Source organism: Staurois parvus, unplaced genomic scaffold (genome assembly GCF_062004578.1).
Source record: "Staurois parvus isolate SC_StPar_1 unplaced genomic scaffold, SC_StPar_1.0 ptg000172l, whole genome shotgun sequence".
Lineage (NCBI taxonomy): Eukaryota > Metazoa > Chordata > Amphibia > Anura > Ranidae > Staurois > Staurois parvus.
In genome coordinates, this window is record NW_028317968.1 from 5,337,414 (window position 1) to 5,356,905 (window position 19,492).

The 19,492-nt window shown below is 40.6% G+C and overlaps 2 protein-coding genes and 1 long non-coding RNA gene across 6 annotated transcripts in view; 1 reads left to right on the top strand and 2 right to left on the bottom strand.

Annotated features, from left to right (window-relative positions):
- The window catches only part of LOC149462616 (multidrug and toxin extrusion protein 2-like), a 70,392-nt gene extending 58,623 nt beyond the window's left edge, over nt 1-11,769 (top strand). Inside the window, exon 17 of one of the 2 annotated variants that reach the window (XM_089676615.1) lies at nt 10,949-11,769. In XM_089676615.1, the coding sequence (XP_089532741.1) occupies nt 10,949-11,148 (200 nt within the window). In that variant the 3' untranslated portion in view covers nt 11,149-11,769. Of the gene's footprint in view, nt 1-9,581; nt 9,910-10,948 lie in introns of those variants that run through there. The other variant, XM_089676616.1, reaches the window with a different exon arrangement.
- The window catches only part of ALDH3A2 (aldehyde dehydrogenase 3 family member A2), a 132,242-nt gene that overhangs the window by 63,244 nt on the left and 49,506 nt on the right, over nt 1-19,492 (bottom strand). For 2 of the 3 annotated variants that reach the window (XM_089676619.1, XM_089676618.1), the window contains one exon: nt 15,903-19,186. The exons of the other annotated variant lie outside the window; for it this stretch is intronic. In XM_089676619.1, coding sequence (XP_089532745.1) covers nt 19,178-19,186 — 9 coding nt within the window. In that variant the 3' untranslated portion in view covers nt 15,903-19,177. Of the gene's footprint in view, nt 1-15,902; nt 19,187-19,492 lie in introns of those variants that run through there. 3 annotated transcript variants of the gene reach the window in all.
- LOC149462617 (uncharacterized) lies at nt 6,801-11,509 on the bottom strand. Its single transcript, XR_016312626.1, has 2 exons — nt 7,182-11,509; nt 6,801-7,072 (listed from the first exon to the last, which is right to left on the bottom strand). It is a non-coding gene; the product is annotated as an uncharacterized LOC149462617 (long non-coding RNA).

Below are 19,492 nucleotides of genomic sequence, written 5' to 3' on the forward strand. Positions count from 1 at the left end.
GAAGGTCTCTTCATCGTTTAGATGACTGGAATCAAATAGAAAAAATGCGCACTCACCGACCGCGCATTTTAAATGCGCATGTATGCAATATTATCCAGATGATCGGTCAGGTATGCGGATCAGCAAAACACATTGGTCATCCCCCTCAAGTAACGACATCAGCCTTGGGTGCAGTGATATATCTCCAGGTCCAGAGAGCCCTCTTGCCCCAAGTGATAAGGTGGATAGAGATCCCTCTCCTGGTTACAGGTACCCCAAGAATTGGCTGCTGCAAATCTGGAACCCTCCAACAAGAGGGTCAAGAAAGGGAATGCCAATAGTGTAGTATGTTCAAAACTTTTATTGGGTCAATAGTAATACTAGCCAGGGTCACATGCATATAACAAATACCGTCAGCGATCAGGCGGACTGGTAAATGAGGGAAATGAATAAATAAATAAATAATACATGCACTAACCCGGCAAAGGTAAAAAATGGAAGACCACCGGACCTCCTCGTGGTCCCAGTGGTCAGGAAGTCACACTCGCTACTGGCTCCTCCTGAGGCCTTTCGTGCTACGGCACTTCATCAGAGGGTGGACGCCACTAGCAGTGTGACAAGAAAGACTTCCTATTTAAATGCGGTTCGCGCATGCGCACAAATCCCGCTCTGTCGTTCAGAAGCAGAAACGAGGAGCTGCGCATGCGCGAATAGCCGCCATTTTGCCGAGGATTGTCGATGCCCGGAAATGAACTGCGCATGCGCCACCCGATAGCCGCCATTTTGCCATGGATTTTAAGCAGTGAGCTGTGTAAACTGACAGCCACTGCTATAGAGATGAAAACAGGGCACATGAGACTAGTGCCGATTACCCGGGGCTGGTGACAGGGCCGTGATTGATCGGATTGGAGTGATAATCATCCGATCTAACCTCCCCCCAGGGCAATTGTCCAGGAACGTAAGCCACTATTTAAAGGAGAGGAGATATCCAAGTATATAGAGCCAATACTAGCAAAGTGCCCCAGGGACTGTTTAACCCCCTTTTGGTCATCCATAAGGGTAATTTCATCAACTCCTCAACGTATACTATTATATCCATGGCATAGGTGCTAGAGTGGATACTAGAGTGGATTATCTATATAGTAATATAAATAAACATTAATTATGCGAAAAACAACCTCCATATTAAAAAGTTTCAAAACGCACATAGGTATTCAAAAAACGCACACATATTGAAAACGCACACAGATGTTGAAAACAGGTGGCATTTCCTGTTGACATAAAATCTTATCGTGAGTCACCAATTGTCGTGGATCATAAACCGTAACCAGTAACCAAAGGTGCTCCACATCCAGATGCTGCATACTATTAAAGTTCAGAAAAAAGCACTCTACAGACAATTGGTACACATACATCTATTTCTATAGCTCCATATCCTAGAGATACAGAAAATATGAAGAAACGAAATATAAATCTATAAAAATGGAAATATATGAAGATATAAAAATTTATTATATAGACTAAAAGTGTAAAAATGAATAAAAATGAAAATAAAAATGAAATGTAAAAATGTAGATAAAAACCTCAACCATATATCAAGGCATGTGGTTGAACCCAATGGGGAATATATCATTGTCTTAACTATTAGCAATGAAGCAGTTTATATCTACCTCAACATTGTGTCCATGAGGGTAAAGGGTGCGTAATTCATGGACCCCTCGGGGTCTCTGCCTGAGAAACAGTTCTAGTCTTATGGAGTCCCCTCCAATGTGGAGATATTACCTCTATACCCATAAATTTTAATGAGGTAGGATCCTTATTATGGAAAAGCCTATAGTGGTTGGATAACGAATGATCCTTGTAGCCTTTCCTTATGTTCGCCACATGCTCACGTAGGCGGTCCCGTAGGCGTCTGGTTGTCCGTCCTACATACTGTTTCTTACAGGGACAACTCAGAAGGTAGACCACAAATTTACTGTGACATGTTATGAATTGCTTGATATCATAAGATTTCCCAGTTGATGATGAGGTAAACGTATCAATCCTCCGTTTACGGGTATTGTCACACCTACATATAATGCACTTATTACACGGGTGGAATCCCTTTAGTTCATTGAAAAAGGTCAATTTAGCAGGGGGGTTCACCACGTTTGGTGCTATCCGATTTCTAATGGACGGGGCCCTTCTAAACATAATCTCAGGTTTATCAGGTAGTATTTGTGATAAAACAGGGTCCATCCTTAAAATGTCCCAATTCTTCTTAATCAGTCTTCCTACTTGTCTGTATTGCACTGAAAACGTAGTCACAAACGGACATACTCTCTCATGTGTTCTTTTTGGTTTATATGAGAGCATCTCATTCCTGTCAAAACCCGCAACCTTCGCCAGAGAATCATCAAGTTCAGTTTCTCTATACCCTTTTTCAAGGAATCTGCTTTTTAGAATATTCGCTTGAGACCAATATGTCTCTAGATCTGTACAGTTACGCCTTATCCGGGTAAATTGGCCTTTTGGTATGTTATTAAGCCAATTTGGGTGGTGGCAGCTATTTACAGGGATATAGCTGTTACGATCGGATACCTTAAAAAAGGACTTAGTAACTATCCTCCCGTTGCCATTGGTTAGTGTAAGGTCCAAAAAGTCGATCTGGTGTCGACTATAGGTATAAGTCAAGCGGATGTTTAAAGTGTTATTATTTAGTGTTGTAAAAAAGTTATTGAGTGCATTTTCCTCCCCATTCCAAAGGAGGAGGATGTCATCTATATATCGTTTGTACAAAACCAGTTCCGGCCAGTCTCTGGCATAGATAACATCCTCCTCCCACCTGGACATGAAAAGGTTCGCGAGGCTGGGGGCAAACTTAGCCCCCATTGCAACGCCTTTTATCTGTAGGTAATAAGATTTGTTGTACCAGAAATAGTTGTGATACATAGCAAAGTGCAATAGATCCAGAATAAAGCACCTTTGTATGTCTGGTAAGTGACTATGATTAGTCAAGTAGAAATCTGCGGCCTCCATGCCATCTGCATGGTCAATGCTTGTATACAAGGAGCTGACGTCCGCTGTGACCAAGAACATACCAGGTGATATCTTCACTGTTTTAATTTCATTCAGGACCTGTTTGGTGTCGCTTAGAAATGAAGGTGTTTCAGCAACTAGTGGTTGCAAATGGAAATCGATGTATTCACCGATCCTTGATAATAACGACCCTATACCACTAATTATAGGTCGTCCCGGTGGATGTACCGGGTCTTTATGCACCTTCGGAAGGATATATAATATAGGAAGCTTAGGTGCCACCGGGCACAGAAAAGCCTTCTCTTTTTTATTTATAATCCCATTCTCAAATCCTTTCTTAATAATGGTTAAAAGTGATTTCTTGTAACCTATAAGAGGGTTACCAGGTAATAACCTATAGGTGGATTCATCCTCCAAGAGCCTACTCACCTCCCCCATATAGTCAGCTGGAGTAAAGCCTCGCAAACCTTTTCATGTCCAGGTGGGAGGAGGATGTCATCTATGCCAGAGACTGGCCAGAACTGGTTTTGTACAAACGATATATAGATGACATCCTCCTCCTTTGGAATGGGGAGGAAAATGCACTCAATAACTTTTTTACAACACTAAATAATAACACTTTAAACATCCGCTTGACTTATACCTATAGTCGACACCAGATCGACTTTTTGGACCTTACACTAACCAATGGCAACGGGAGGATAGTTACTAAGTCCTTTTTTAAGGTATCCGATCGTAACAGCTATATCCCTGTAAATAGCTGCCACCACCCAAATTGGCTTAATAACATACCAAAAGGCCAATTTACCCGGATAAGGCGTAACTGTACAGATCTAGAGACATATTGGTCTCAAGCGAATATTCTAAAAAGCAGATTCCTTGAAAAAGGGTATAGAGAAACTGAACTTGATGATTCTCTGGCGAAGGTTGCGGGTTTTGACAGGAATGAGATGCTCTCATATAAACCAAAAAGAACACATGAGAGAGTATGTCCGTTTGTGACTACGTTTTCAGTGCAATACAGACAAGTAGGAAGACTGATTAAGAAGAATTGGGACATTTTAAGGATGGACCCTGTTTTATCACAAATACTACCTGATAAACCTGAGATTATGTTTAGAAGGGCCCCGTCCATTAGAAATCGGATTGCACCAAACGTGGTGAACCCCCCTGCTAAATTGACCTTTTTCAATGAACTAAAGGGATTCCACCCGTGTAATAAGTGCATTATATGTAGGTGTGACAATACCCGTAAACGGAGGATTGATACGTTTACCTCATCATCAACTGGGAAATCTTATGATATCAAGCAATTCATAACATGTCACAGTAAATTTGTGGTCTACCTTCTGAGTTGTCCCTGTAAGAAACAGTATGTAGGACGGACAACCAGATGCCTACGGGACCGCCTACGTGAGCATGTGGCGAACATAAGGAAAGGCTACAAGGATCATTCGTTATCCAACCACTATAGGCTTTTCCATAATAAGGATCCTACCTCATTAAAATTTATGGGTATAGAGGTAATATCTCCGCATTGGAGGGGACTCCATAAGACTAGAACTGTTTCTCAGGCAGAGACCCGTTGGGTCTATGAATTACGCACCCTTTACCCTCATGGACACAATGTTGAGGTAGATATAAACTGCTTCATTGCTAATAGTTAAGACAATGATATATTCCCCATTGGGTTCAACCACATGCCTTGATATATGGTTGAGGTTTTTATCTACATTTTTACATTTCATTTTTATTTTCATTTTTATTCATTTTTACACTTTTAGTCTATATAATAAATTTTTATATCTTCATATATTTCCATTTTTATAGATTTATATTTCGTTTCTTCATATTTTCTGTATCTCTAGGATATGGAGCTATAGAAATAGATGTATGTGTACCAATTGTCTGTAGAGTGCTTTTTTCTGAACTTTAATAGTATGCAGCATCTGGATGTGGAGCACCTTTGGTTACTGGTTACGGTTTATGATCCACGACAATTGGTGACTCACGATAAGATTTTATGTCAACAGGAAATGCCACCTGTTTTCAACATCTGTGTGCGTTTTCAATATGTGTGCGTTTTTTGAATACCTATGTGCGTTTTGAAACTTTTTAATATGGAGGTTGTTTTTCGCATAATTAATGTTTATTTATATTACTATATAGATAATCCACTCTAGTATCCACTCTAGCACCTATGCCATGGATATAATAGTATACGTTGAGGAGTTGATGAAATTACCCTTATGGATGACCAAAAGGGGGTTAAACAGTCCCTGGGGCACTTTGCTAGTATTGGCTCTATATACTTGGATATATCCTCTCCTTTAAATAGTGGCTTACGTTCCTGGACAATTGCCCTGGGGGGAGGTTAGATCGGATGATTATCACTCCAATCCGATCAATCACGGTCCTGTCACCAGCCCCGGGTAATCGGCACTAGTCTCATGTGCCCTGTTTTCATCTCTATAGCAGTGGCTGTCAGTTTACACAGCTCACTGCTTAAAATCCATGGCAAAATGGCGGCTATCGGGTGGCGCATTTGCAGTTCATTTCCGCGCATCGATAATCCTCGGCAAAATGGCGGCTATTCGCGCATGCGCAGTTCGTCGTTTCTGCTTCTGAACGACAGAGCGGGATTTGTGCGCATGCGCGAACCGCATTTAAATAGGAAGTCTTTCTTGTCACACTGCTAGTGGCGTCCACCCTCTGATGAAGTGCCGTAGCATGACAGGCCTCAGGAGGAGCCAGTAGCGAGTGTGACTTCCTGACCACTGGGACCACGGGGAGGTCCGGTGGTCTTCCATTTTTTACCTTTGCCGGGTTAGTGCATGTATTATTTATTTATTTATTCATTTCCCTCATTTACCAGTCCGCCTGATCGCTGACGGTATTTGTTATATGCATGTGACCCTGGCTAGTATTACTATTGACCCAATAAAAGTTTTGAACATACTACACTATTGGCATTCCCTTTCTTGACCCTCTTGTTGGAGGGTTCCAGATTTGCAGCAGCCAATTCTTGGGGTACCTGTAACCAGGAGAGGGATCTCTATCCACCTTATCACTTGGGGCAAGAGGGCTCTCTGGACCTGGAGATATATCACTGCACCCAAGGCTGATGTCGTTACTTGAGGGGGATGACCAATGTGTTTTGCTGATCCGCATACCTGACCGATCATCTGGATAATATTGCATACATGCGCATTTAAAATGCGCGGTCGGTGAGTGCGCATTTTTTCTATTTGATTCCAGTCATCTAAACGATGAAGAGACCTTCACATGTTCTTTGTTCAGGATCACTTTTATTGTGTAAAGGACTATATGAACTTTTATTCATGTATATTTTATATTAGTATCACAGCGCTGCACTATATATATATTATTCTTGTTACAAGGTCCAGTGATTCCTTAGAGTGTTTCAGCAGCTGATTCTTGAGCGCTCGCTTTATCTTTATCCCATAGTCCTTTACATTCCTGTCGTAAGCCCCCCCCCCCTTTTATATCACCCACATCCTCCTTCAGACTCCTGTCCTCAGCCCACCCCCTTTATATCACCGCCTGCTTCCTCCCTATCCTTCACAGCAGTAGCATAGCCTTCTCTCCTAACAAAAAGAAAAGAGCCACCTAATTTGACACGTATATCCGTGTCATAATGATATCTCCGTCTCACTTACAATATAAATGTGGATTTATAAACCCAAGATACTAAATAGAAAAAATGGCAATGTGACAAGTGCAACACTGCCTGCAAAAAGTGGTTAATTGAAAACCCATGCGGAGTAATGTAACTGCATAGATAATAGCTACAAAAATATTTTATTTGATCACATAGATCATACAGAGGTTAGACATTGACACGATGAACAAATCTTAATAAAATCAAAAAATTAAAAAACATTCGACGTCTTCAAATCTGGTTGTTTGTCGGCAAAAAGGAATCCACATAAGGCAATGAAGTTCCCTAACTACAAAATCAAAGAATTCCATAAGGTTCCACATGGTATCTGGATAGGGAGATCATTCTTCAGAAATATTCTTTGGTAAACACCACAATAAATGGAATGACTTCCTATAATGGAAACCAAAGAGGGATAATTGTAGTGGAAACAAAAAATATGCACTGATCATGTACTAAAACAGGATAACCATACTTGGTGGTAAACTAATAATTCCATTACCTTCTCATGAGCTTGACCATCATGAAAAAATATATGTAGAGCCTTCCTGGGTGACCACCCCAAATGGAAATGGATCCACAATAGCAAGTGATTCTAGGAATGTGTAAATATAAATCATGAATAACAAACAAATTACCTGAATAGAATAAATATAAGGGTAAAAAATATATTACCATATATAAGATCAAGGAGACTCCACCTCACTTGAAATGAGATCAGGTCTTTGTGTTTCTGATGATGAATATGGGGGTGGAAAACCAGGTGGTCTATACATATAAAGTCCAGGCAGGTTATAGCAGGCAGTATGTACTTCTCTCCTGCCTACCTTACACAGGGCTGAGGACAGGAGACACAGCAGGTCTAGAGATGACACCAGAAGGCAGGACAGTTCTGAATGGAGGACCAGAGCTCCACATTTCCTGTTAACCAGCTTGTGATTGGTTGCTAGGACTGCCCTGTGTCCTAGCAACCAATCACCCGCAGCTTAACTTGAAAAGTAAAATTGGCAGTTCCTGCCCTCATCCAGAACTGTTTTGCATCCCAATGTCATCCTGTGGGAATGTCAGCGGTGGTGACGGTGAAGGGGAAGAACCAGCTCCTAATTGGCAGGACTGTAGCGTCTCGGGCAGGACAGTTACTCGTCCACAATTTAGTGATGACTGTTCTAGACCAGTATATATTGCTCAATCACAATGCAGTTTGCATAGAAGCCTCAGGAATTCAGGGACTAGTACTGCTATATGGCCGGGGTGACTGAAAAACAGAAACCCTGCTGAACAGAATTACAAATCTTTTTGACATGTAAGATAGTATACATGTCTTGTGATTGTCTGTAGATTTAGAATGTAACGAAATCTAGTCCTTATACAATATCAGACTTGATCAATTTAATGTAAACAATCTTACCAGTATACATGAATGTTTTGTTACTACATTATTATTATTATACAGTATTTATAAAGCGCCAATAGTTCGTTCAGCGCTGTACATTACAATGGGAGACAATACATGAGACAGTACAATAAACAATACAGTGCGATACACGAGGGGTTAGAGGGCCCTGCTCCTAGGAGCTTACAATCTAGGAGGGAGGGGATAGTGGTACAGGAGGAAAAGCTGTGGGGGATGGAGTGGTAGAAAGAGTGGAGGAGATTGGCAATTAGCAGGGGGCGGGGTAGGCTTCCCTGAAGAGGTGGGTTTTCAGGGTGCGCCTAAAGGAGAGGAGAGTAGGTGATAGTCTGATGGATTGGGTAGGGAGTTCCAGAGGATGGGCGATGTCCTGGAGGCGAGCACGGGAGGAGGAGACTAGGGAACTGGAGAGTATGAGGTCTTGTGAGGAGCGAAGAGTACGTGTTGGGTGGTACTTGGATATTAGGTCGGTGATGTAGTTTGGGGCAGTATGATGGACAGCTTTGTACATCAGTGTAAGCATTTTGAATTTGATCCGTTGGGCAATCGGAAGCCAGTGGAGGGATTGGCAGAGGGGGGTGGTGGAAACGGAGCTGTTGGTAAGGTGGATGAGTCTGGCTGCCGTATTCAGGATCGACTGAAGCGGGGATAGTCTGCGGTGAGGCAGGCCAGTGAGGAGGGAGTTGCAGTAATCGAGTCGTGATATGATGAGGGAGTGGATGAGCTGTTTAGTGGTTTCCGGGGTTAGGAACGTGCGGATTTTGGCGATGTTGCGGAGGTGGAGTCTGCATGAGTTTGTTAGCGATTGGACTTGGGGCTGGAAGAATAGATTGGAGTCTAGTATGACACCAAGTGCTCTGGCTTGCGGAGTGGGCCTGATGGTGGCATTGTTGGACGTGATGGAGAAGTCAGCGTATCTATGTATAAACTACATAGAGTTTATACACCGATATGGGGGGAGCTACAGTACATTTTGTTCTGTATACACATTTTTGCTTAGTAGAGCAGCAGAGGCATACTGTGCGATATTTGCTAATTTTATTGACTAAATTTTTCAGTTCACTGAGTGCGTTGTATTGCCATTTATTCTAAATGGAACCCCAATGCACAAGTACAATAGAAACACTGTCTACAACACACAGATGGAAATCCCCTGTGGATTGTAGTGAACTGCATCATTAAAAATATTGCATACAAAATTAACGGATGGCCTTAGTGTAATGCTCAATGCACAGGCAGGGGGGCCTAAAATGTACAAGCACACTTGCTTTATTATCGATTTTGTAGAATTGTATATGTAAAAGTCAATTTTTTTGTGTTTAAAACACTTTTGCTCCTGTCTAAAATTCTACAAGGTGTTTTTGGAAGAAAGCAGCAAATCAGTTACAAATAAAGGCATTCAATAATTATCCCTTTCATTCAGAAAATACCAATACCATGAAATATTTACATTTCTGAACTGTACATTTTGGCTTCTCCATTTTCTTACAGAAGTCACTACCGACACCGAGTTCACCCATTCACAGAGTGTATGAATGAACTGCAAGTTCTGTCTGCCACTGCAGGAGTCAAACTTCTCAATGCAATTCACGTTCAGCGATCACCACATTCGTAGTCCATTAACACTTCCTCTGGCTTTCCAACTGAAAGTCCCTACAGAGACACATGCAGAGCGCTGGAGGACGTTTGTAAGGCCCTAACATTGCACACTTGCTTTGCAAGCTCCTGTGGAAAACAAGATAATAAATGCACATTTTTTTCCTAAAAAAACATGTGCAGTTAATACTTTTTTTAATAAAGATAAACTTGGCCTTTAAAAGATGCAGCTTTCGTGTTCTCTCTGGTGCTGTCCTCGGCAGACCCACCATTCCAAGATCCAGCACTACTCCTTTTTGGTTGAATAGCACCCAGCCAGAGGTAACTTTTCATCACTGAAGCCTATAGGTACACAACTTTTGGTGTCTTTAGTAACAACCCTTTTAGGTTTTCTTGGTAAATATGGCCCTGTGCACAATGTTATTTGATTTCCTTTCATGAGCCCAGGGTATCATGAACAAATCCCGAGGAAGCATCATCACATCTACAGTAATTATTCAAAGTGTTCAGATCCATAGTTGTTTCCTTTTAATGAAATAAACATGTATTGCACCATTCCAATATTAAGGATTTTTAAACTAGCCCAAGTTTAGGCTGCCTCTGAGATAAAGATTAGCAAACTTTGGTCTGGTTTTGTGTCTAATTTGGACTTTGTCTTACTAGTCTAAGGCTAGGTTCCCACTTGCACGCAGTGTGCGGGCTGTTAGCGGGTGCTGGAATCTCACCTGTTCCCAAACCTGCAACCACCCGCAGTCGAATCGTGCTGCTCTTACAAGATGCGTGGGGCTGCTATTCATTCTGAATGGCACCCCCACGCCTCTCAGCCCACAGCGTGTTTGCAGGTGCGAGAACTGCAGGTAAGTCATATGGTTAAAAAGTCCACGTGGCTACCCTGTGGCTGAGTTTTTAAAAAGGTGCATGCATGACAGGCCTTGCACCGCAGCCCACTCAAATGAAGGCCACACAGCCAGCAATAGTGTGAACCTAGGCTTAATGTATTATGGTAGAATAAGGGCAAAGATCCAACATGACGTTTATATTTCACATTTTTGCCAATTGTGTTATTTTAATGTGATTGCAGTCAGCGATATGCAATAGAAAATTAGATTTTGCTGAAAGTTCAAGCCAGGTTACAGAAATCCATCATCTGCTGCTTCAGCCTTGGGAAGACATGAAAAAAATAAATATATAATTCAGTCTTTTATTTATTCTTCAATTCTGTCATGGATTATATAGTTACTTGTCTCTATTATTCCTGACAGAGGACAGGGAAATGACCAACTATGCTGCCCTACATTCCAGCAGTAGTGAAATTGAGCTCCAACAAGATTTTCCAGAGGTGGTAGAACAGGACTGGCAAGCTTTGAAGTGGCTCATCATCCGACGGAGTTTAGAGGCGCTTGCAGTTATTTCAACTTTGTTCATTGGACTTATTATAAAATTGACTGTTAAACAGTACTAGCTGCAATCCCACCAGCAGCAGTACAGTTACTGTATAGAGTACTGTATAGTAAGGACCTTTTTACAATATTGCACTTTATTCCTGTGTATTAAAAAAACAAAAGCAGTCTGCTGGCAGCCATGAAATAAACAGCAGCCAACGCTTAGCTGTCTACAATCCTTTATAGGTTAAAACTAGACGCTCTTGGACTTTGCCCAATGAAGAACTAACAGCAAAACGGAGCAGCACCCATGTCCAAATTAAAAAAAAAAAAAAATTAGGGGAACCGTAGGTCTCACATTTTTTGCCTGCTACTTTTCAGCAACACATACTTGAATTTTGATATGGCTATTATGCCCCTATATTCTATGAACCTGGCTAATCTACCCCCCCCCCCAATTCTGCCTCATTCCCCCACTCACACTTAATTTCCATGCTCCCCTCTTTTTAGTTCTCTTTTCTTTTCCTATCTCAGGTTACGATAATAGAGCACAAACTTTTTTTGTAACCATATTATACTGTAGGGCTTTTGTGTCCATTCACGGTAGACTTCTTCTAATGTTGACTTTGTAAAACTAAATCCAGCAATGTGTATGATTGCAAAAACATTACTTAATAAAGATGATTGAAAATGTAAACAAATCTGCTTGATGCACCTTTGTTGCAGTTTCCAGTAACAGCACATTCCATAGAAGTGTAAGATATGTAAAATACAATACAACATGAAAAATGCAGAGGCGTGCATGTGCTTCTCTTGATTTGGAAAAAAAAGTTATGGTTATTTACAATGAAAAATCAGGTGAGAGATGATTTTTAATTAACAAACTGCAGTTACAGTATATAATTGTTTTAAAACAGTCAGATTTTTAGTAACATGTAAAAATCCATTTCTTTAAGTATTTAATTGGACACAGAGGATTGCCAAATTCATAATGATAGGGTATGCCAGCACCTTTAGGTGATTGAACACTGAGAAAGAAAAAATAAAGCAAAGACAAGAAGTTCCCTCCCCACCATGTTCTTATGCAAATAAAAAAAAAACCCACCCAAATATAATGGGGAACCAAAACACCTAAGTCAAGCAAACACCCAAAATAGAATGGAAAGGGGGAATGGAACACAAGAAGAGAGGTAATATAGCCACCCTTCATACGAGATCCCCTAGGTAGCTATTAGAATCATGAAGAAGGTCCCTACCAGTAGGCACATCCTATCCACCTACATTTTGGAGGCCTAAGAAACCAGGCCAGTGTATTGGGAAGAGCAGGTGCAAGCTGACCATAGGAGCAAAATTTATCTTCTTTGGTATGGAATATAGCTGTTAACTTCCCCACCGACTTTAAGATACTGGTTCTACAAGTTGAATGAAATTAGATCTATGGAACATTTGTTTCCATAAATTTGGATTGCAAGCACAAGCTGCGTTCAGCATTTGAGCAGTCAAAGAGTGCGTAGAACGTTTCAGCGGTACTTGCTTAAGGTGTAGCAGGTAGCCCAAAGGGTCCGTGCCAATGTGCAGGGATGTCACCTAAAAGACAACATTGTTAAAAGAGAAGTATGGGTTTTAGGGAGAAAAAAAAATATATACACACCTGAATGCAGGATCAGTCCCATGCTGCATCTGTTCCCTGCCACTTCTAACACTGAAAACTGAGTGATCAAAGACTGCTGATTGCTCAGTTCCCAGCCTTCAGTGAGCAGAGAGCCAGGGACTGTTTCCTCTACTCTGCCCCTCCAGTGCTCACTGGAGTGCTGGGCTGTGGAGGGTGCAGGAGCAGCTGCCTCAGATCCTCAGCGGCTCAATGAGAGGCTGAGCCAGCTGCTGGTTCAGGCATCTGGGTGGATCCCAACCAATTGGTTGGGTTCTTTTTGAGAGCCTGGACTGGCTCTGTGATGTCCGGGAACAGTGGGCTTTAGGGATCCATAGAAGCAAAAAGCTTTCTAGAGAAGGACAATATGTAGTAGTGTACCAGGTTCTCTCTCTAGATAGCAATTTATAACCTTTTCCTGAAAGTGAGTGGTGATGAAAAAGCTATGGGCTAACTTGATAACCCTATTATTATGTGCTGTTGAGAGGGAAAACTGCAAATCAGATTCCCATTTTCGGGTGTACAGAGGAATGTAGTCTTTCCTTGGAGAGTTCAGCAGTTTGCACATGGAACTGAATAAATGGGGTACAAATTTTGCCTTTTTTACAGTTGTTTAAAGAGGGTTAGGGGTCTGGAATAGAGTCCTTGACCAGAGATCGAAGTCAAAAAGTGTCATAGTTGGTATACCGCCCAAAAATATCAGGCTCCAGTTTTTGTAGCAAGCCATGAACCACCAGCAAGTAGGCAGGATCTCTGTGTCCAATCAAGTACTTAAATAAAATGATTTAAAAGGCAACCAAAAAACTGAATTTTTTTTTATATATCCTGGGACACAAAGAACCTTACAATTCATAATGGCAGGGACCTCCTAAAGCAGTGAAATGAGGGGAAGGCACACAGGAACAAACTAGCAACTGCCAACCCCAAAAAAGGAAGATAATTGAAAAAGAAAACATGCCAACCAAATTACACACCCTCACCGGCACTAACATCCTCCTGATAAATTTAGTAAAAAGGTAAGAACTGAAGACCAGATAGCAGTTTTACAAATCCAAGCTACTAAAACCTTATGATGAATAGTCCAGGAAGTCCCAACACTGCTAGTAGAATGGGCTTTCACCAGAAAAAGTCAAATATCACCCTTTAAAAGACATAAGCCTGAGAAATACATTGCTGGCTTCACCAAGAAATGGAAGATTTAGAAGCTCCATGACCCTTTGTTGGGCCCTCAGGAAGCACAAAGAAATAATCTGACTGCCAGATTAATAGCAGGTGAGCTCAGGTAAGACCAGATGACACAAACCACATCAAAAGTGTGCAAAACTTTGTACCGTCATCTGGGGATTCTGACAAAGAATGGTATTACAATATCCTGGTTAAGATGGAATGAAGAATACACCATAGATAAAAGGATGGCAGGGGCCCTCACACCACCTTGTCCATGGGGAGCACCAGAAATGTCCACTTACATGAAAAAGCAGCCAATTCTGAAACTCTGCGAGCCGAAGTAATGTCCAATCAGAAAAATAACTTTCTGAGTAAAAAAAGCTAAAAGGAATATCTCAAATGGGTTCAAATGAAAAATTCTGCAAAATAGAAAAGTACAACGCTAAGGACCATGGCGTCAGAGTCAAAAGTGTCTTAACTGGTGGAACAATATGCATAACACCTTGAACGAAAGTGTGCACCGAAGAATGTGAAGCAATCTGTCTCCAAAATAACAGCCAAGGCCAATATCTGACTCATGACCATACTCAAGGCCACTGCTGACTGAAGGAAGGCCAGAATAGGACTAATCACATAACAAGAAGGATGAGATCCCAGAGTCTCACACAAAGAGAAATATACATTCTGAACAATGTTACAGGCAGCAGAACATTCTCCACAGCTTCTCTAGACCCTTTCACGTCTGTCACATGTGCTCAGGGCTCTATGGTGCCAGGCAGCGAGCACAGGGCCCAATAGAGGACGTAGGGCCCTCAGGCCACCCTCATGAAATCTGTTTCTGATTGTTTGGTCAGAAACTTTCACACCAGTGGTCTGCTGGAGATCATTTTGTAGGGGTCATCCTGTTCCTCCTTGCACAAAGGAGCAGATATCGGTCATGCTGATGGGTTAAGGTCCTTCTACAACCTTGTCCAGCTCTTCTAGAGTAACTGCCTGTCTCCTGGAATCTCCTCCATGCTCGAGACTGTGCTGGGAGACAGCAAACCTTCTGGCAATGGCACGTATTGATGTGCCATCCTGGAGGAGTTGGACTGCCTGTGCAACCTCTGTAAGATCCAGGTATCTCCTCATGCTACCAGTAGTGACACTGACCCTAGCCAAATGCAAAACTAGTGAAAAACAGTAAAAAAAAGATGAGTAGGGGAAAAAAAGGTCAGTGGCCTCCACCTATAAAACCATTCCTGTTTGGGGGTCTTCTTATTGTTGCCCATCTAGTTCACCTGTTAACTTCATTAACACCAAAGCAGCTGAAACTGATTAACAACCCCCTCTGCTACTTAACTGAGTCAATTAAACTCCTGGGATATTGATCTGGTCAATGCTATACTCTGATTAAAAAGTGTTCCTTTATTTTTTTTGTTGAGCAGTGTATTTTCCAGCTTAGCTATTTTTATGTGGGGGAGGGGGGTGGAATTCCTGTCTTTGCTTTTTTTCACTAGTGTTCAATCACCTAAAAGGTGCCAGCATAAATCACTGGATTTGTAGATGCTCTATGTCCCAGAAGGTGCAAAAAAGAAAAGACTTTGCTTAATATCTGCATGGATAGGGCCCTGATTCTGGAGACACACCCCACAAACTCCTTGTAACTTCACTTTAAACTACACCAAACAACTGTAGGTATTAATGGCTGATCTACATGTTGAGCACAGGCTGTTTTTGTCTACAGTAGCTGTGGCTTATATTTTAAGCTAAGATGCGCTGAGAGAATTACAATCAGATGAGAAAATAAGATTTTTTTTCTTATTATTACACCAACCCATATGGCAATTGAACCAAAGATAATTGTAAATGACAAAATACATATAAAAAACAGATAAAATATATTGGATGTAAAGTGTGTGCATATTATATATACTTTTTGGGTCAGTTGATCTGATGCATTTCTTCCCACCCACCCCCATATTCCATTTTTGAAGCTAACAGTAGCGTCCATCACACATAAATGAAACCACAGACGAGCAGAGTTGTGACAAACTTTACTTTATAACAGCAATCATTAAAATACTCTTATTTATATGACAGTGTAGTAAAACACTCTAAAATACATTTATATTCAATTAAAGTCATCAGGTTTGTATTTCTTGAAGTTCATTGACAGCAGGAATGTTATATTGTTAGAGTACAAAAAAAATTCATAATGAAACTCCTTGTATATACAGAGGATGAAAGTATTGCTTATAACTTTAATATGAAAATTCAATCGATTCTTTGTGTAGCACTCTGTTCTTCTTGTGCCGCTAATCTGCTAATGCAAAATAGAGCAGATATCAGGCTCTGGTCCACTTGAGCTTCTCCCGCAGAGTCAGCATATACATCCCTTTGTTCCTGTTCTTGATTTTCCTTTTGAGGGTACAATTTCTATATTTAGGTTTGCCTAACCTACCATACATGTTGTTAATGTATACCTTTTTTCCTTTGTGTCTCGTCTGCGTTGCGAGCTCCATTTGCCATTTCCATCAAGGTCTTATGGCTACACTGCTACCTAGTCACATGTTAACTTTCAATAAAAACATTGAAACAGAAAATTCAACCGATTCTTAACGCACTTCAATAGTTCCATTTTCAGGTTTGGTTCAGTGTTGGCTGGTTGAAGCATTCAACCTCCTACATAAAGCTCTCATAAGAAATTAGAGGGATCTCCTGGTTCAGTTCCCTGCCCTAGCTAATCTACGCTCCCTGTGAAATGTCTGATTCATTTTACAATATGCAAAGAAAAAAAAAAAAAAAAAATCAAACAGCAGTTCAATGACTGGAGGGCAAAGCTCAGCGAAATCCCCCACAAGATGTGAGGAGACATGTATTTTAGTTATCAATTATCCTATCGATATGTATTCATAAACAAGGTATCAATGTTGGCTGGACTGACCCATAACTATAATAATTTAAATGGGATTGATGACTCACTGTGTTCATTCATAACTGAAGCATTGTAAACCATATTTACTAACCTTCAGTTTGTGAATGAACAGGAAGCCACTCTACAGAGTACTTCTTGTTCAATAGTTATAATATGCAGCTGAGGCGGCAGAGCTAGAGGGTTGAGAGCTCTGTTTAAACCCCTGATTTTCGCCAAATGCTCTCCCCCCCTTCCCAAAACTAACTGTAAAACATTACAAAAAAAAATAAAAAAATTTAAAAACACAATTAGGCATTCATTCACATGGGTAGCTCGTACAATATAAATGAGCAGTTTGTTTGTGCATCAGTAGCCACCTGTTACTGTACGGGGACGAAGTGGTTAAAAATTCGCAGATCCTAGCTAGACAGGTGTGAAGGCGCTGGTGAGCAAGTGCAGAAACCTGAATGACACTGTGCACCCACATGTCTGTCAAATTAGGATTTGTGGCTGTGTTCGTACAGCTGCCATGTCCCTGTAGCGCACTGTACAAGCCACAGTGCATGTGAATGAGCCCCAATACCTCATTCACACACAGAGTGTTATTTATTAACTCAATACAGTTTTATTTTTTAAATTTAATAGGAATTTTGAAGAAATGTTGTACTTTGTGTTGCGTTTATATCCAAAATAATGATTTTAGTGTATTTTTAGTGAAAACGCTGTTTTAATAAACATTTGCTACAAAATCGGTAGCCCCTTCATTTTATTCTACCGGTCTTATGCTTTTAGAAAACATATGATTTGGATGGTATTTTGCAAACTTTGAAAGCTGTAAGCAAAGATTGATAACCTCCAAATTTTTAGAGTAAGTTGCTTATTTACAGTTTTATGAACCTTTGATTTTCACTGTTTTGGAAAAAAAAAATGCAAAAAAAGAAATTTAAAATGTACAAATATTTATTAATCCAATACAGTTTTAGCATTTAGATTTAGTAGGAATTTTGAGTTTCATCTAATTAAGATTTTAGTGTATTTTTAGCAAAAATGTTGTTTGAATAAACATTCGCTCAATTACAGTGGAAACAAAACCAATCAGTAGCTTCTTGTTATTCTACTGGGCCTATGCTTTCAGAAAATTTATTTTATTTTTTTTGTTAACAAACTGAAAGCTGTAAGTGAAAAATCTGGTCTGGCCACCTGAGTTTAAAAGTGTAGTGCAGGGCCTGGCAGTGAAAGGATTAAAAGGGCAGGCTACCTTAAAGTGGTTGTAAACCTCAGACATAAACTATGAACAAACTACATCCTTCTATACTATGTACTTATCTCTATCCAAAGCACTGAATCACTGAATGATATTTCTCTCTGTTGCCTCTTTCCTCTGCATGAGTCACTTCTTTTCACCACTTCAAGAGATAGTAAGTGATGGGAGGAGATCTCCAGCACACAGCCTGTGGTTGACATACACAGCTATGCATGTTCTGTAAGGCGGGGGCGTGTCTCTTCCCTCCAATCAGGACTCAGAGCTCTCCTCATGGAGCTCTGCGGTGTGAAACTTTGGATCCCTGCCACATGCTTCTCACAGCTGAGAGATGCTGTGTAAAATCTGTTTTAAAAGACTGTAGAGAAGGGATGGCTACAGATAACCAACTACAACTTATGATTTGTTTAATCTCTGTGGATCACTTAAGACTGGTCACTTCACTGGGTATATATAAGGATTTATAACCACTTTAAGCTATTTCAGGAATGGATACTACTGATGAATTGGTTTATTTATCAAAAGTTTCAGGAGCAATATCTCTGATACCAAGGTCCAACTTTCCTTCTCAGGCTCATTCACTGAGATTATGAAGGTTGAAGAATTAGAAATTTTGAGATGCTCCATACAACAGTAATGTCCTGGGGTAATGTAGAAAGGGCCACTGTGGGGCTAAAATGCAAATTCATTGCCTACCTAGTGGATGCGTTATGTGCAAGACCATGTGTCAGCTGTGGGTAGATGAAAAGGAAAAGCAAAGAATGAGAATGACAAGTGTGGAATCTACTTGGAGAAAGCTGCTTTTGAAGTTGGTAAGTTTGATGTCACATTTACTTACCAAATAGACAGGTTTGTATTTTTCTTTTACAAAATGTTACTTTTCTGCTTTACATATGCCAGCATATTCTATAAACTAAAATATAACTAATAGTTACACTGGCCCTCTAAGATTACCAGCAGCTGTTTAAGTGGTTAGGAAAAGCATCTTAGATCAGACTATTGGTAAGAAAATTTTTCTTCAGGAAGATATTCTTGTAAAAAAACTAAAAGCTAAATAAGTGCTTCTGTGAAATGCATAGATTAACTGGAAATAAGCAGGGATAGAGGTCTTGGAAAATTCGTATCCAGCTTCTTCTTTTAGAGTACCTGCAAAACAAAGCACTACTTTTAGAGAAAATAAATTAACTTAACACTCCACGTCCACCTTGAACAAGAAACAGCAGAAGTTAGACATCACTGCTGCCCTGTCAGCTATCCATTTACAGCAATCTTACCGGAAAATTTCCCACTGCATAATATGGAGCCACAGTGCAAAAAGTGAAAAGCAGCATCATAAAGCAACATGGCAAAATTGTGTACACATGAAAAATGCAGAGCTTCCAATGCTATCCAAAACTTTTAGTGTATTAAAACAGTGTGCGTCTCCTGCCTGGCTATAGAGTTTCCTAAACA